Source organism: Mya arenaria, chromosome 8 (assembly GCF_026914265.1).
Source record: "Mya arenaria isolate MELC-2E11 chromosome 8, ASM2691426v1".
Taxonomy (NCBI): Eukaryota; Metazoa; Mollusca; class Bivalvia; order Myida; family Myidae; genus Mya; species Mya arenaria.
The window spans coordinates 37,328,920-37,347,467 of record NC_069129.1 but is presented as its reverse complement, the minus strand read 5'-3'; the positions used below and the strand labels follow the sequence as shown (position 1 = coordinate 37,347,467).

General features: G+C 36.0%; 1 protein-coding gene across 2 annotated transcripts in view; it reads left to right on the top strand.

The window, feature by feature from the left end:
* Positions 1 to 18,548, top strand: part of LOC128243800 (short transient receptor potential channel 4-associated protein-like) — a 152,559-nt gene that overhangs the window by 97,677 nt on the left and 36,334 nt on the right. For both annotated transcript variants that reach the window (XM_052961751.1, XM_052961750.1), the window contains exons 12-19: positions 1,889 to 1,968; positions 2,308 to 2,368; positions 2,818 to 2,876; positions 7,380 to 7,435; positions 7,651 to 7,696; positions 8,988 to 9,071; positions 9,361 to 9,451; positions 18,178 to 18,318. In XM_052961751.1, coding sequence (XP_052817711.1) covers positions 1,889 to 1,968; positions 2,308 to 2,368; positions 2,818 to 2,876; positions 7,380 to 7,435; positions 7,651 to 7,696; positions 8,988 to 9,071; positions 9,361 to 9,451; positions 18,178 to 18,318 — 618 coding nt within the window. The remainder of the gene's footprint in view (positions 1 to 1,888; positions 1,969 to 2,307; positions 2,369 to 2,817; positions 2,877 to 7,379; positions 7,436 to 7,650; positions 7,697 to 8,987; positions 9,072 to 9,360; positions 9,452 to 18,177; positions 18,319 to 18,548) is intronic.

Below are 18,548 nucleotides of genomic sequence, written 5' to 3'. Positions count from 1 at the left end.
GATTAGTTGTTTGAAACAACTCAAGTTTCAATTTTAGTCCATTATGAAATATCTTGCATTAAATTTTGTTTTTTTGAGTTTGAAGTCCTCTTCTGATTATGTATTGCATTATGGAGATGACTCAGATGTTCAAAGGCTGTCGTATACTAAATGTGAAAATGTCAAAGAAAATCATTACCATGAACAGTGAATAAAAAACAAAATATATTTTTTACAGAAAACAACAACATTTTCTAAACAAGCAACATTTGAATATAACAGTGCATATTAAACATTAGTCAGATTAAAGTTTCGCAAAATCAATAATGGATCATCTTGTCTGTCTCCTGGAACTGTTGAATCATAATATCAATATATTTCAGTTTCCTATGTTGGACCGTTATAGTAGGGGTTTATTCATGTTTAATGCTCATTTACATTTCTCACAATTAATCACCTGCATCGCAGTGCATAGACTGGATGCTGGGGACCAAACTCGCAAAACATTAGCTTCAAACTCATTTAGTTACGTTCGGAGCGCCTCGGCAATCTTTCATTGAAAACAACCTCGGATGTAAATTGAGATATTGACGGTTCACTATGTCAGAAATCTTAACATTATCTTCGCTGCAAATAGATGGCGTAGTAATTTAAATTTAGCAGTTAAACGACTCGTATAATTATCTTCTCAATCCCTTTTCATTAATAGCGGCCATGCGTAAACAGATTTAAATGTTTTTTCACACCTTATCAAATTTAATTTCATCTGTCATTGCAAATTTTACAACTTAGGAATTGTTTCTTTATTTTGGAAAAATGTGTGAACTTATAACCACAAGGTAATCAAGCTCAAGTCCTCCACTTATTTAGGTTTCGATCCATCGTTAGTGTATTTTTTATAAAAAGAGATGAAATAATGGGTGGGATTAAGCCTCGACCTCAACTTATTGCCAGCTCTCGAACGACAGCCTGGTTAAACGATCCCAGTTTTACTCTGAAACCGCAAGGCCAAGACCCTTGATATTTGGTATGCAGGTGAAAAAAGGATTTCTGCTCAGTAACTGAAGAACTGTACGAAAGAACTTAATACTTGGTATGGGAGTTGGTCATTAATTCGTATATGACCCCTATCAATTTTGAGATTTGCAGGTCAAAGGTCAAAGTTGCAGTGACCTTCAGGTGAAAAACGATATGTTGGCACCTTGAGTTGAAAAACGGTTTCCACTCAATAACTAAGAACGCTTGCACCCAGGAACTTAATAATTGGTATTCCAGTTGGTCATGACAAGTAAATGACCCCTATTGATTTTGTGATCAGTAGGTCAAAGGTCAAGGACATGGTGACCTTGATGTGAATAACGTTTTGGCCCAGGAACTTGGTATGCAAGTTGGTTATGATTAGTAGATGACCCCTAGTGATTTTTAGATCACTGATCTTATGCAGTAGATGTTCACGATTGAATACGGGTGAATAGGCCAAACTGTAAGGTCACTGTTGGTTTGTTTCCAGTCCAAAAAAAAACAAATTTTATGTCCATCATTGGTTATATCTCAGCCACTTCCATACAATGGGACGGACGAAAAAACAATCTCTTGTTAAACTTTTTGTTAATGATTCATAGAGTGGCTCAGGTTTATAACACTATTGTTTAGTGCAGCTACCTGCTAGAAAATGTTTAGAGTCTGTATCAAAAACAAGGAGTCTTGTATTGCCTGAGCTCCAAAACCTAGGAATTTGCACAAAATTTTCATACTGCAAATCTCGAACTCTATTTAGTGTCAAACCTTGAGAATATACAGAATTCTAGCGCAAAGTATGACTACTGTTAGCATAACATGACCAGGATGAAATATATAAAACTGACTTGGTCAAATTTTCTGTCTTTATAACAGCAATTTCATTCTGCAGGTGCAAAGAAAGCTGGCAGAGTTGAAGCTAGCCCCGGGGCTTAGTGAACTGTTCGACCAGTTCATATGGAAGTGCCAAGTGTAAGTTATACCAATTTCTAACTTAAAGGCTAGTTTTCAATTTACTGTGTGAACATTACCTTAAGTCTACACTTCATAGTTCAGTATTTAAAAAGTGTATAAACTTGTCCACAATTTGAATGTTACACATAACAAATTATGTTGTACTTATTGACATATTACTTCAAAGTTTATGACCAATAGATATAGAGCATTATAGTGTATAGGAATATTCACAGTAAATGCCTAATGGTTTAGGCCTTATAAATTGATTGTGTTTTTAAAAATCAAGTGTATCAAATTTACATGTATTTGAATGTTAGGTGAAAATGTACAAGATGTGCTGTTTTTCTATTTCAGTGGCAGGTACAGCAGTCGACATCGAATGCGAGGTCACAATGCAGCTTGTGAATGCAGTCCTGTATGTGTACTATAACTGGCATTGACCAGTCACCAGTCGACTATCAAACAATTAGTTGAACAATATTAGAATTTTGTAAAAAAGTTAAGCACATGGTTGCATTATCCAATAGATTAACTGAAAAACCTCCCCAATTGATCATGGCAGGTTATAGTATAAGCTTTGGTGACTGGTTGTTTGTTTTGTCATTGTCATGCATGTTAATATTGTCCATGATTTGAAAACAATTTAAGATGAAATTGGTTTGATACTTGGTACTCATGTTCGTATTTATTTGAAGCATTCATATTTAGATGAAATCTCAAGTTATTTGTTAAGTTGTGCTCTTTTGTTAGCCAGTAAAATGGCATTTGCATCTAGATATTTGATGCGATTTCATCTCATTGTGATGATGTAAACTTAGCTATACCTTCTTTTGTTTTGTTAACCTGCATTTATCTGTTTTTCAGGAAGTTGCCTTAAAGATACAGTTCCTTAGATTAGTACATAGCTTCTGTGATCACTCTGAGTAAGTAGAGACTTAAAGATACTGTTCCTTAGTTTAGAACTTACTGTTATTTTCTCGCTTACAAGACGAGGAATTTGGGTCCAGATTTTAACCTGAAAGTAGGGCATAAGAAATTCAAAAGGAATCAAAATGAAATCAGTCAAAATCAGTAATATTTAACATACGACCAATATATTGTCTGTTGGTGCAGTTAAGAAAACAACAACTCAGGCCATTAATAATCTCTTCACTGCTCATGCTCTGAGGTCACACAGTGTACCGTTTGATCTGCAGTATGTCATGCAGAGCTTTGTCTGTTTAATTTTTTTGACAAATATATTAACACAATAAATTGGAAACTAAAAAAAGATGTAGGTACCTAACTGTCAAGTTGATTATGCAAACAAATGATAATGCCAACATAAATCCTTTATCATCACCAATCAAGTGACAATAATGTCTTCTAATGCACCAGTCAATTGTAACCATGGCCCCCCCCTAGGTCCGGGGGTATACCTGGGATAGCCGGGGAAACGGGCCATGTTTTAACTTTCCAGGTGGCCCCGCAGTGCCGAGTAGATGTGGTGGTTTTGTCTTCCCGCCAAATATAGCGGGGAATGGGCCTTATCTAGAGTCCCTTGGGTGCGGGGCTATTTGGCGGGGGTTTCACTAGCCGTTCGTCCCCGCAGGGCGGGGTCTTTGCCCGGGATTAGCTGGGCCAAAAGTCAAAGTCCCCGCTATTTCCTGGACCGGGGTGGTGGGGGTACTATTGACTGGTGCATAAGCATACTGGTAATTGCTAAACAGGCTGTCAAGCGGTCCTTATTATACCCCCACAAACGAAGTTTGAGGGGGTATATAGGAGTGAGCTTGTTGGTCGGTCGGTCTGTCGGTCGGTTTTCATGGTTTCTGGATGATAACTCATGAAAGGCTCGACAGATTTGAAAAATTTTTGGTACACAGGTGTAACATCAGAAGATACAGGTCAAGTTCGATATTGGGGCTGGTGGGGCCAAGGTCAAGATCACTGTAACTAAAAATAGAAAAACGGTTTCAGGACGATAACTCATAAAAGGCTTGACAGATTTGATTTTTGGTACACAGGTGTAACATCAGAAGATAAGATCAACTTCTATATTGGGGCTGGTGGGGCCAAGGTCAAGGTCACTGTTACTAAAAAAAGAAAAAACGGTTTCCGAACGATAACTCATGAAAGGCTAAACGGATTTGAACAATTTTTGGTACACAGGTGTACCATCAGAAGATACAGTTCAAGTTCGATATTGGGGCTGGTGGGGTCAAGGTCACTGTTACTAAAAATAGAAAAATGGTTTCCTGACGATAACTCATAAAAGGCTTGACAGATTTGAACATTCTTTGGTACACAGGTGTAACATCAGAAGATACAGGTCAAGTTCGATATTGGGGCTGGTGGGGCCAAGGTCAAGGTCACTGTTACTTAAAATAGAAAAATGGTTTCTGCTTCATAACTTTAATTGGGCATGAGATATTGTGATGAAACTTGCTGTCAAGGCAGCCTCTGTGAAGACAATGCTTGTGATTGAAAATGGGGCCAGTGGAGTAAAGGTTTTTGTGCACTGTTACGAAAATAGAAAAAACGGTTTTGTCTTATTCCAGAAGAGATCAGCTTAGGTTTGCCATTCCTGTGTCCAGGCGGCATTTGGGGGTATTCGTCACTCCTGAAATTTCCTCCTTTTTTGGTTCAAGTTGTGTATTTCACAATAACCTTATATAATAGTTAGAAAACGGTAGTATATCTGTAGGATCTTTCCAATTGGGAGTGCAGAAGACTGGAAACATCTTGATGAGAAAGGTGTATGAGAGTCAAAAGACCAGTTTATGCAGTCTTGTCAAGATGTATTCTAGTTGCAATTCATGTCTGTGAGTAATACAAAGTTCTGCCCAGATATATGTAAAAATCCTCCTTTTTTAGTACAAATTGCTTATTTTTCTTATTTTTCTCCTACTTTTTTGTAAATTTTATTCCTACTTTTCTCCTACTTTTTAAAAGAAGTTCACTTGACAGCCTGTGCTAAACAAGCAGCTATTTATGCAGGTGCTGGAAATACTAAAAAAATACTATCGATAATCGGTTTATGAAACCGATCAATGATCAATAATTAATCGATTTAATCATCATTTAATTATCTTTCGTCTTCATATTAAGGCATACATATACATGCACACGTTTTAAGCATCAATGTTCCCTTACAATATTGTTTGTACATTTCTGACTTTGTAAAAATTACATAATATATTCAGAACGCGACTCTATCTTTTAGTGTTAACAAGTTACTATTACAGAAGATGAGACCACAGGCTCTATTTTTGGTCTTACATTTAGTATTGTATACATGTGTATAATAAACACAAAGAAATATATCAATTTCTTTTTAATAATCAGTCAGTAACAAGTACAACAAGCAGTTGAAGTTTTACAAGAATATTTTCTCTTAGAAAACTGAGAAAACTAAATTTTTACATGGTAAGTAGTAACATGTTTTAAAAAATCTTTTTTAAACCACAATCATGAGAAGTTGAGAACCAATCCTTTAGCAGTTAAATTACAAAAAAACTAATAAGGTATTGCAACGACTCACTGACTTGATAAGAATTTGACTAAATAACTTAACATAGTAACACCTTAATATTTCAACATAAACTAGCATTAACCTGAAAAAGAAAATTAGTCGGTAGCGGTTACGTCCCTTGTTTCTATAGTCGATATTTCAAATTTCACTATTGATTGTCGCCGTCGGAGGCCTTTCTGATCAATTGTCGATTATAATCGATCATCGGCTCAACACTTATTCATGCATTGACTCGGCTTTTCACAGATTCTGATATTGATTTTTATAATATTTAATATTGCAAATATTTGGGATATTGTTCACTGCTACGTTTTCCATGTACAAAATAAAACTTACTTTTTTCTTACGATAAGGCTTTGCGTATTTCATACAGGCTAAAAATTGGGTTTCAATACACATTTTATTAATTAGTTTATCGGCAATAATCAATGGTTATTTATTTCACCTAATGTAAGTCACATTAACAATTACTGCAATCTAAACAAACACCTGTGAAAGTCTAACTTATTAACACTTTTGAAATGTGTCGGCTGCAGATCAAAAGGTACTCTGTGACTTCAGAGCACAAGCAGTGTAGAGATTAAAGGTGCGTGGCAATATCGGTCAGTCCAATATTGTATGATCCCATTTTACTCTAGGCTGGTTAACGGACTACCATCTTGATCACATTTGCGTCTAGGCTGGTTAGTAAATACTGTAGAATCAGAAAAATAATTATCACTTGATCACTCCAAGTAAGAAGATACTTAAAGATACAGTTCCTTAAATTAGGTCAAAGCTTCTCTGATCACTCCAAGTAAGTAGAGACTTACAAGATGCCGTTCCTCAGATTAGTACATGGCTTCTGAGTAAGTAGAGACTTAAAGATACAGTTCCATTGATTAGGACATAGCTTCTGTGATCACTCTGAGTAAGTAGAGACTAAAAGATACAGTTCCATTGATTAAGACATAGCTTCTGTGATCGCTCTGAGAAAGTAGAGACTAAAAGATACAGTTCCTTAGATTAGGAGGTTGCTTCTGTGATCACTCTGAGTAAGTAGAGACTAAAAGATACTGTTCCTTAGATTAGGAGGTAGCTTCTGTGATCACTCTGAGTAAGTAGAGACTAAAAGATACAGTTCCATTGATTAGGACATAGCTTCTGTAATCACTCTGAGTAAGTAGAGACTAAAAGATACAGTTCCTTAGATTAGGAGGTTGCTTCTGTGATCACTCTGAGTAAGTAGAGACTTAAAGATACAGTTCCATTGATTAGGACATAGCTTCTGTGATCACTCTGAGTAAGTAGAGACTAAAAGATACAGTTCCATTGATTAGGACATAGCTTCTGTGATCACTCTGAGTAAGTAGAGACTTGATACTGTACCTTAAAATAGTACATGGCTTCTGTGATCACTCTGAGTAAGTAGAGACTAAAAGATACAGTTCCATTGATTAAGACATAGCTTCTGTGATCGCTCTGAGAAAGTAGAGACTAAAAGATACAGTTCCTTAGATTAGGAGGTTGCTTCTGTGATCACTCTGAGTAAGTAGAGACTAAAAGATACTGTTCCTTAGATTAGGAGGTAGCTTCTGTGATCACTTGAGTAAGTAGAGACTAAAAGATACAGTTCCATTGATTAGGACATAGCTTCTGTAATCACTCTGAGTAAGTAGAGACTAAAAGATACAGTTCCTTAGATTAGGAGGTTGCTTCTGTGATCACTCTGAGTAAGTAGAAGTACTTACGAATAATGTTTTTGATTTAAGATTAAAAGAAGAAAACAAAAGTCAGTCAGTGAAAATTTATTAGTTATATACATAGTTTTTATATAAGAAGAAGTTGTTTGCTTCTATTAAACAGTTGAAGAAATAATAAGAGAGGAATTGTATTCATTTGAATGGTTATGTATTTCTTGATGATTTTTCAGCTACAAACATTTGTTGTTATCAAAGAATGAGTTGAATGAGGTGAAAAGAATAAATGGTATGTATAAATATTTGATAAAATATATAATGCAATGTTCTTTTGCTGAAAAACATATTTGCTTCAATTACTAAGTTATGAGGCTTCATTCTTTTCATCTGAATAGTAAAATTTTAAACTAAACTGCAATGGATAAGGCACTTAAGTTGTAAAAAGTTATAATAGTACAGTACATCATTCTATACATTTTAATTTTTATTTCATTCTTTTTTCAGCCAAAGCTGGTTCTTTGCAACTTTTAAATTTAGACAATGTAAACAAGTAAGTTGGAAGTTAGTATTCTTGTCGTATGCATAATTATGTACCCTCCTCAGTGTTCAGATATAAACAAATTAGGTGAATACCATACCACATGCACATGTACACAACATACATGGTATCTGGGACAATAGAGTTTATATATATATATATATATATATATATATATATATATATATATATATATATATATATATATATATAAATATAGGAACATAACAAATGAAAAAGACATGTTAAGCCAATTTATTTAAAGTAAAGAAGCTCAAACGGTGTAGTTTCATAATGTACAAACTCCATATACTGTTAGTGTGTTTTGCCTTGTTGTGTCCGTTTGCCATACAACAGGCTGTTGATGTGTCAAGCTACCATGTAACAGTCCATTTATGTGTCAAAATGCCATATACCAGGCTGTTGATGTGTCATGTTGCCATGTTACAGTCCATTTATGTGTCACAATGCCATATAGCAGGCTGTTGATGTGTCATGCTACCATGTAACAGTCCATTTATGTGTCACAATGCCATATAGCAGGCTGTTGATGTGTCATGCTACCATGTTACAGTCGATTTATGTGTCACAATGCCATATAACAGGTTGTTGATGTGTCATGCTACCATGTTACAGTCCATTTATGTGTCACAATGCCATATAACAGGCTGTTGATGTGTCATGCTACCATGTTACAGTCCATTTATGTGTCACAATGCCATATACCAGACTGTTGATGTGTCATGTTGCCATGTTACAGGCCGTTGATGTGTCATGTTGCCATGTTACAGGCCGTTGATGTGTCACAATGCCATATACCAGGCTGTTGATGTGTCATGTTGCCATGTTAAATGTTGTTTATGTGTCAAGTTGCTATGTTACCGACTGAAGATGTGTCATGTTGCCATGTAAAATGCTGTTGATAAGTCAAGTTGCTATGTTACAGACTGTTGACGTGTCATGTTGCAATGTTTTGGGCTGTTGGTGTGTAATGCGCCTTGTTACAGGCTGTTGGTGTGTATTGTTGCCATATTAAAGGCTGTTGGTGTGTAATATTGCCATGTTACAGGCTAAAGATGTGTAATGTTACCACCTTAAAGGCTGTTGGGGTGTAATGTTGCCATGTTACAAGCTGTTGATTTGCCATGTTACGCACAGTTGATGTGTAATGTTGCCATGTTACAGATTGTTTTATGTGTTATGTTGCCATGTTACAAGCTGTTGATTTGCCATGTTACGCACAGTTGATGTGTAATGTTGCCATGTTACAGATTGTTTTATGTGTTATGTTACCATGTTACAGACTGTTGATGTGTCGGGGTAGTAAGGGACTTCTCACCAAAATTGTTGACGTGATGAAGAAAGAGCCTACAACATCAACATTCAGGTAAATCGGCTGTTAAACATCATTAACACTTGTCATGCTTTAAGGTAACTCATTCCTGAAGCAAAACATTTCATGGCTGAATCTTTCTTGAATTTACTAGATGTGAAAGTGTTTGTTTTGCAAACTGTTTCATTTTGAAGGCTTACATTATGTTTCTCATGTGCTAGTCAAAGAATCTTTAGATGGAATGTTGAGATGTCAATCATATATCTGTTTAAATAATTAAAAACAAACCAAAAAAATGCATTATTTCATGTACATGTAAAGTGGTGGTGTTTACGATTTGTAGGTTTTGGTTGGCACGTGCAGTCGAGAGCTATCTCCGTGGTAACACCTCCTACTGTGATCAAATCTTCCTCATGAGGCGCGGCCTTCTCCAGGTATAAGCCATGCTTAAGCACAATCTCTTACGCAGTGATCTCAATTGACAGGCTGATAAAATCTCTGCAACCATGTACAAAAATAGCTGAATTTCAGCTATATGTAAGCTCGACTTTTCAAGAATATGAGAGCTATACTACCTTACCCTGGCATCAGTGTCATATCTTGGTTGAGGTTTTGCATTAAGGCCTTTTTTATTTGATTCTATGTTTTACGAACACCGCCGCTCAAAAAAACTCATTTTTGAAATAAAAATAAAATTGTGATTTCGTTTTTTTTTTTATTTCCGCCGATGAAACTTTATCGCTGCAAATCATTAAAAGCAGAGGACATCGCAATAGTTGTAAAAACATTGGTGTAAACATCTCTGAAAAAGTTTAAGCCAATGAAAAACATTCATCGGATTTGCAGGCTGGTGCTAAAAACCTGGTATCCGGTACCTGGTATCCCCCGGTATCCTGTATCACTTTCTGATACCGAATTTTGTTAATATCAGGGTTAATATCAGATGATAAATTCAAGTATCCACGGTCCGTTATTAATTGCTTTTTGACAACCAATGCATACTTTAAATAACACAGTATCAACATAATCCGGTATCATAAACTGTGATAACGGCTTTTCTCGATATCGATACCTGGTACCGGGTTTTAGCTCACCCGGATAATCCTTTGCGGCAGAGTGACTTCCGGGTTATAACAGCGATAAATATGGACTAATTATCGTTCCAGGTTTGTTATTATTTATTTATTTTTATTAGATTTGTCATTTAAATGAGTTTATATTACATTATTGTGATATAATTTGAATGTCATGAGCTATAAATCGCTTGACTGTTTACCTGGACAGTTTAGTTCTGGTGGGTGGGGTAGATGGTTCAGAAAAGACTGCGGTTACTATTCTTATTGGAGTATTATTAATAACAAAAAATATCTATTCTAAAACCTTTGTTTTGAAAATTAACACAAATAATACATTAAGCTGTTTTACTATCTGACATGTAATTATGATAATCTATAATGAGGAATCTGTATGTATATTACCAGGTACAGTATAACTATTTAATAGTCTTATGAATGAACATATATAAATCATCATCAATATAAATTATGTTATTTATACTGCTTTGTGTGTTATAATACTATGTAATAATTTTTTTTAGATAAATAAGTCTGAAAGTAACTTATTTTTTTTATAAAAAATATACTTTTAATGTTCCATTCTTTTCTTTACAGATATGATTCAAATATGCTGATGTTATCTACTGAGACCATCACTTTCAATGTAGAACATCACTACAATCGGTTGGGCTGCTAGATTGGTAGCAACATGATGTAAGCTAGTGCCTGTTGAAACTCTATTGTTGGTTGGGCATCTATTGCTTACTGGACCGCTATATTGGATGGACCATACATGTTGGTTGAACAACAGTTACTATAAATGGATGGACCAGAAGTGTTGGTTGGACCACCAGTGTTGTTTGGACTGCTTGTTGGACAGAATGTGTGATGGACAACTAGTATTATTTGAATCACTGTTGGATAGACAGCTTTTGTTTTATCAGACAGCTATAATCAGTTGATTTACAAGTTCCTGGATCGCTAGTTCCTGGCGGATAAATATTCCCTGTATAGAAGGAAACAAAAAAGCTCTTTTGCTAACTGTGACAATGACATGGTTGGTGAATTGGTATCAGACAATTTGCAGCCAAGACAACACAGTGAAGTGATAGCCGATTCCTTAAACTCAAAATGGCAAATAGATTTACCGAAAATAATTGATTATTATTATGTCACTTGTCTATTATAACCTGCATTTACAAAGTATAAAGAGTGATTAATGAAAATATGAAGTGAACTTGTCAGATAAAGCAAAAACAAATGTGCACACTTACATATTGACTTGACATTAAAATAGAAAGTCATAGAGAATACATCATAGCTTTTGCTTTTCTGTGTGTTTTTTTCCCGACAAAAAAATAAAATTCCAGAAATGTAATTTTATTTTTATTTTTATTTCCTCCTCCTCCGACACTTCACAACTCTGGCCGTTCGTAAAACATATGATTAAAAAAAAAGGCCTAAAGCACATTGTGGTAAATATCTCTGCAAATATTTTGTGAATTGCAATGAAACTTAAGGAAAGTGTTCCCAACCAATTAACATAATAAATGGAGTTAGATTAATAATATCTGTCATGTGTTCCCGTTCCGGATAGAAAAATCCGACCCGAGGGCACCTGCGTTGCCAGGTAACGAGGCTTGCCGAGTTACCGGCTACGCAGCGTGCCCGAGGGTCGGATTTTTCTATCCGGAACAGACACACATGATAGATATTTTTTCTAGCATACATTAAATTACATTTTTTGTGAAGAAAATAATATAAAAAAGCATTTTTGTACATATCACCAAAACGCGCGTGCGATGATGTTTACTGACGTCATGACGCGCAGTAATTTGTATTCACTGCATACGTCAATAAGTTCCTTCGACATCACGTCTTTTAAGGGTTATTATACCCCCACAAACGAAGTTTTAAGGGGTATAAAGGAGTGAGCTTGTCTGTCGGTCGGTTTGTCAATCGGTCTGTCTGTCGGTCGGTTTGTCGGTCAGTCTGTCGGTTTTCATGGTTTCCGGACGATAACTCATGAAAGGCTAGACAGATTTGAAAAATATTTGGTACACAGTTGTAACATCAGAAGATACAGGTCAAGTTTGATATTGGGGCTGATGGGGCCAAGGTCAAGGTCACTGTTACTAAAAATAGAAAAACGGTTTCCGGACAATAACTAATGAAAGGCTTGACAGATTTGAAAAATTTTGGTACACAGGTGTAACATCAGAAGATACAGGTCAAGTTCGATATTGGGGCTGGTGGGGCCAAGGTCAAGGTCACTGTTACCAAAAAAAAAAAAACCGGTTTCCGGACAATAACTCATGAAAGGCTTGACAGATTTGAATTTTTTTGATACACTGGTGTAACATCAGAAGATACATGTCAAGTTCGATATTGGGGCTGGTGGGGCCAAGGTCAAGGTTACTGTTACTAAAAATAGAAAAACGGTTTCCTTACGATAACTCATGAAAGGCTTGACAGATTTGAAAAATTTTTGGTACACATGTGTAACATCAGAAGATACAGGTCAAGTTCGATATTGGGGCTGGTGGGGCCAAGGTCAAGGTCACGGTTACTAAATAAAGAAAAACGCTTTCTGGACGATAACTCATGAAAGGCTAAACGGATTTGAACAATTTTTGGTACACAGGTGTAACATCAGAAGATACAGATCAAGTTCGATATTGGGGCTGGTGGGGTCAAGGTCACTGTTACTAAAAATAGAAAAATGGTTTCCTGACGATAACTCATGAAAGGCTTGATAGATTTGAACATTTTTTGGTACACAGGTGTAACATCAGAAGATACAGGTCAAGTTCGATATTGGGGCTGGTGGGGCCAAGGTCAAGGTCACTGTTACTAAAAATAGAAAAATGGTTTCTACTTCATAACTTTAATTGGGCATGAGATATTGTGATAAAACTTGCTGTATAGGCAGCCTCTGTGAAGACAATGCTTGTGATTGAAAATGGGGCCAGTGGAGTAAAGATTTTTGTGCACTGTTACGAAAATAGAAAAACGGTTTCCGGACAAACAATACATGCATGATAAAAAAAGATGCAGTGTGCAGTAACCTTGGAGTTATGGCCTCTTCAAAGGAATGGTTTGCCATACCTGTGTCCAGGCGGCATTTGGGGGTATTCGTCACTCCTGTGACAGCTCTAGTTTTGTTTTGTTTTTTAAATTTTATTTTTGTAAAGTTAATGTTAATGGAACTCATATATTTAAATCTCATTATAATGATTACATAAAGTGTATTATAAAAGAAATTGAAATTATTACGTCACAGCGCGTGACTCATCTGGCATGGGGGGATGCCAGATGGAGTTTTCCAGCACGGCTGAATTCACCGGAAATGCCTATCCGGTGTGCTAGAAAACTCTTGCATATAGTGCAATATTGGCCCTTTATTATTCAATTACGGTTTTGCATAAAAGCACACATAAATCAATATCTCAATGTATTGCATTGAAAATTTATACAAGGGTTTTCAACCATCCAATCTTATTAATTAATTAATGCAGAAAAAACTGGTTTCATCTAATGCAAAGTATTGCCCTTCGACTTATAAATTCTAGTAAGCGTGAAAAGGTCAATATCTCAGCAACTTCTGAGTACTGCATTGAAACTGTATGCAATGGCTCCCAACCTACTTATGTAATCTAGTAAGCGTGAAAAGGTCAATATCTCAGCAACTTCTGAGTACTGCATTGAAACTGTATGCAATGGCTCCCAACCTACTTATGTAATCAAGTAATACAATTATCCTTCATGTAATGCAAGTTATTGCCCTTGATGATTTGGCTTCAAAGCTCTTGTTTTGAAAATCATTATTTGCACATATTTATGTTAGCAAAGTTCCAATAACTGATGATATTTTTAAAGTTGCATTATAAAATATTTATTTCAAATGAATGAAAATTTTAGATTTTGACATACATGCCATATCCCCCGGTGGGGGGAAAAATCCCCCAGTGGGGGAGGGAAAATCCCCCAGAATTTTGATCCATCCCCAGGTCCCCTAGCGGAAGATGAATGTCCCCCGGAATTAAAAAAAAATCTGTTCAATTACACAAATTTATCACAGGGTAGAATTTTAATAGCATGTTAACAGTTATAACTCCTTTCCTGTCAGCTAATTGGATTGTCAACTGATGGTGTGTTATTATAACAACACTAAAGCATTTAGAAACGCACATGTGTTCCATTGTTTTGATAAAAACTGACAGAAATTGCGTCACAAGTAGAGTGGTCTGATGAAAGGTGGATTTTCATTGGTTGAACTCTTTTTTTAATCCAATTAGAGAGCATATAACAAAAAGAGAGTTCCTCACATTGTGTTAAAAACCTGTGTCATTGTCAACTTCAATATAAATATTGATATATTTATTCCATTCTCTCTAGTCCGCCCGGTTAGCTCAGTCGGTAGAGCGTTGGACTCTGAATTGGACAACCCGGGTTCGATTCCCGGGCGGACCAGGTCACCTCTGTTGTGAATTGGTTATGAAATCATTTCTACGATCATTCGCACTGTACCACTGCCCCTGGCATGTACAGAAGTTGTCAGTTCCTTGCAGAGGTGAAGGCACCTAGTACTGGTTCTGCCCAGGATAGGTGTGCGGTGGTTGAACTGTCACTCTGGGACCCTTCAATGTGCTCACGCCGGGACCCGGAGTATAAACTACTAACACCACCACCATTCTCTCTATTAGGATGAAAGTCATCATTTTTGATAAACAGCAGATTTAGTATCGATTTTTAGCTCTACTGGCCAAAGGCCAGAAGAGCTTATGCGATGGTAATGTGTACGTAGTATGTGCATCCGTGCGTTCGTGCGTCTGTAAACAATTGCTTGTGAACACGATACAGTCTTCAGTTTTGATTGTATCTCGATAAAACTTGTACAGTATGTAGATATCCATTAGAGCTGGGTTCCTTTCGAAAACCAGCCAGATCCGCCCATGCATGCCTAGATTATGGCTCTTGATAGTATAAAAAAATGCTATTGTGTATACAATTGGTTGTGAACACGATACAGTCTTCAGTTTTTATTGTATCTCGATGAAACTTGTACAGTATCTAGATATCCATTAGAGCTCGGTTCCTTTTGAAAACCAGCAATATCCGCTCATGAATGCCTAGATTATGGGCCATGAAATTTTTAAAGAAATGCTTTCTATTTTTAGCCAGGTCTGCAGGAGCGAATTCTATTTTTAGCCAAGTTTACATGTACATGTAAATTCAAGTCTAGAGTTAAGGGAGACAATTTGCAAGTCTAGGATTTTGAGAGACAATTTGCTTTTTGCTTTTGCAGTTGATTTTGTGAATTACTACGCCTTGTTCTTGTTGACAGCCCAAAGGCCATTTTCTAGCTTTAAGTTCTGTAGTTTTCGCATTCATCTTAACAAAATTGGTTGTGAATGTTTTAGTTATGCACCTGGTGTGATTACTGGCCACATCGTGGGTTCACAGGTTTGGTAAACATAAATCTGGAAAGGTTTGAAAATCTTTTTGTGTGTTCGTGCATCCATCTCAGCACAATTGATTGTGAATGTTTGTTCAAATTGATCAATGTTGTCCTAGGATGCCCTTGACTTTGACCTTTTGACCAACTTTTTTTAAATTTTAAAACTACAGAAATTTTTACTATGAGTACAGTTTTGAAAGCATTTTTTTTTTTTGTCAGATGACTTTTACTTGGCACATATTAAATTGTTCATGCAACTAATCTGCTTACAATACTTTCTGGGCTCAGATGTTGAACGTGCTACGTTTTCAGGTAACCCAAACACAAAACATAAACTATATGTCTGTTGCCTTTTACCCATACATACATGCTCTGGATTTGATATGACCACAAAAGCCATGCCAGTAGAGCATAGGCCCTTTTGGGCCTCTTGTTTTAGGAAGGTAAGCCCATTAAATTTTCACTAAAATATATTTTTCATTCAAGCATTTTGTTATGCATGTGAGTGCTTTTATTATGCAATATGAAAATGTCTCATAAAAATATATATGTGTTGGAAAAATGGGTTAACAAAGTGAATTGGCATGCGCGCCAAAGCACTACATGGCATGATGAAAATCCCCTGGTATGTGACCCAAATCCCCTGGAATTCAGAACATAATCCCCTGGGGAGCCTTTGAAAAATATGGCATGTATGTTTTGAACTATTTCCCCCAGGTACCATGTCATTCCTTCACAGGCACAGCTGGGTTTCCGACATGCTTTAATTGGTCTTACATGCCTAATCCAGATAAGCTACATGTCATTTAAGTTATGCAATAAACCTTGAGACTGATCGTTATTCTGCCTGTGTGAAGTTGTTATGTTAACCGATTAATTTAATAGCGGTGCTCCACTCAGTTGGGGTGTTTATCAATATATTGTCAATATCAAACTGTACCATTATTGCAAATTTGGGAAACAAAATGTTTGAAATTTTTGTATTAATTTAAATCAAACAATGAAGACTGATCTTTAATTATCACCTGCTGAAAGGTGAAGGAGATATAGTAATGGTAGGCATGTGTGTGCATCCAGGCAATCTTGTCTGGAGCATAAGTTGCAGTTGATTTCAAACTTCATATGCAGATAAATCTCATTGGGCAGAAATGCAGTGCACAGAACCATAACTCAAATGCAGTATCTTTTTAGTTATTGTATATACTTGTTTTTTGTCCGGAGCTTTACTTGAAAAGTCTTTGAGGTGTTGTCTTTTATACAGATAAAAATTCAATTTTGGAGAAGTGCAGTGCTCAGGAACTATTATTATGGGTCAGGGCTTCTAAAAGTTTGGAACCTCAATCGGTCCGGACCCGGCGACACATTTTCGCGACATGTATTCCGTCATTTTTTTTTTCGCGATGTGGCAATTTGTAAGAGGGCTCTAGAGCCATCATAGCCAATTTAGTTAGTCATTGATACCAGGATACCCGGATTAACAATGACAATTGCATTCATCTTTAAAACCGTTTTTAACTATCAATGCTTCTTTATTACAATTTAAATTTAACAGTTTGGTAATCAACAAACGGATATATCATGTAATGATCGACGACGACATATCATAATTGCTATGTGAAAATATGGACTGATTTTAACACTTAATCAGGATGGCTGCAAGCACATCATTTGTTTGTGTCTTCTGAGACCTACCAATAAACGTGATTAGACCGATTGTAAGCGTCTGCTAATTAACAGGTATCGAGTGTCCAGTGTAGCGGAAAAAGCAGCTGGTCACATTGGTCTGATGATAACTAGGACACTTTAATCGGGGGTAATTTTGAATGTGTGAATGACCCAAGAATGTTTGTGTATTACAATTTCTACAATTTTTACTGACTAAGTCGTTATGGACAGAAATTTAAAAAAAAAAAATGGGAAAATTTTGGACCGATTTTATTTTTACCTTTTTTGAAACTGAAATCGGTCTGGCTTGGTCAAAATCGGTCCAGACTGGCAAAGTGCCGGTTTTTAGAAGTCCTGCTCTGGGTGAAGTATATTTTTGTTATTGCCATTTGCTAATTTTCAATGTTATCCTCCATCATTAGGCGAAGTTGATACCGTTCTTAAGTCGGAAGGAGATAGGCAGTCTGTGACTGCTCTTGTTAAATTTTCTTTTTTCACATTTATATGAAAATATGAAATTTATAAAAAAAAATGATTTCCTTGGTGGGTGCTTAAGTGGAGAAGTTTGACTTTGACGAAAAATCAGTTACTTGTGGCATCATGTTTACATTTTATATCACCTGTATATTTCCATAGTATGTAAGAACTAACTTTGAAACTATTATTTGAAGTTTTTAAATTTTATTCACTTTGCATTCATTGTGTTTTCTTTTCATTTTGACTTGAAAGATCTTGAAATATATATGTGATATTGCACCAATGATGTATGAAATACTATAAAAAAAGAGGTGGAAAAACCTGTGATTTTTTTCCTTTCTATTTCATGCTTGTAAAATAAAATTTTAAATACCAAATGCAACAGTCTAAATTAACTGCATTTTACTGGATAATTTGTCAATTTTTTTTAACAAAATGAGTTAAGTCATCACATGTAACAAAAAGATGAGGAAATTAAATTAAAATTTTATCAATATTCCAGCATGTGGCTTCCAACATTGTAGACCATGAGATTCGACACAAGGAGATCCTACAGAGCAGCTTTGACCTGCTAGGGGAGCTTGTCAAGTTCAACATTGAGGCTTTCAAAACATTTGACTCCATCCTCACTACACAAGAAAAGGTCAGGAATGCCTTGAAATGAATTTATAACAGTTAAATTTAGAGGAATTATTTATTTCTGCCAAACAAAAACACATGAACTTTAATTACAAAATAATAGTTTTAAATGGTTGAGAACCTGCTGCTGGCAACTTTGCATGGTTATGACAACCTGAGGTTGGTTTTTAGCTCACATGAGCATGCTCAGGGTGAGCTATTATGATTGGTCTTTGTCCATCCGCACAAACGCCT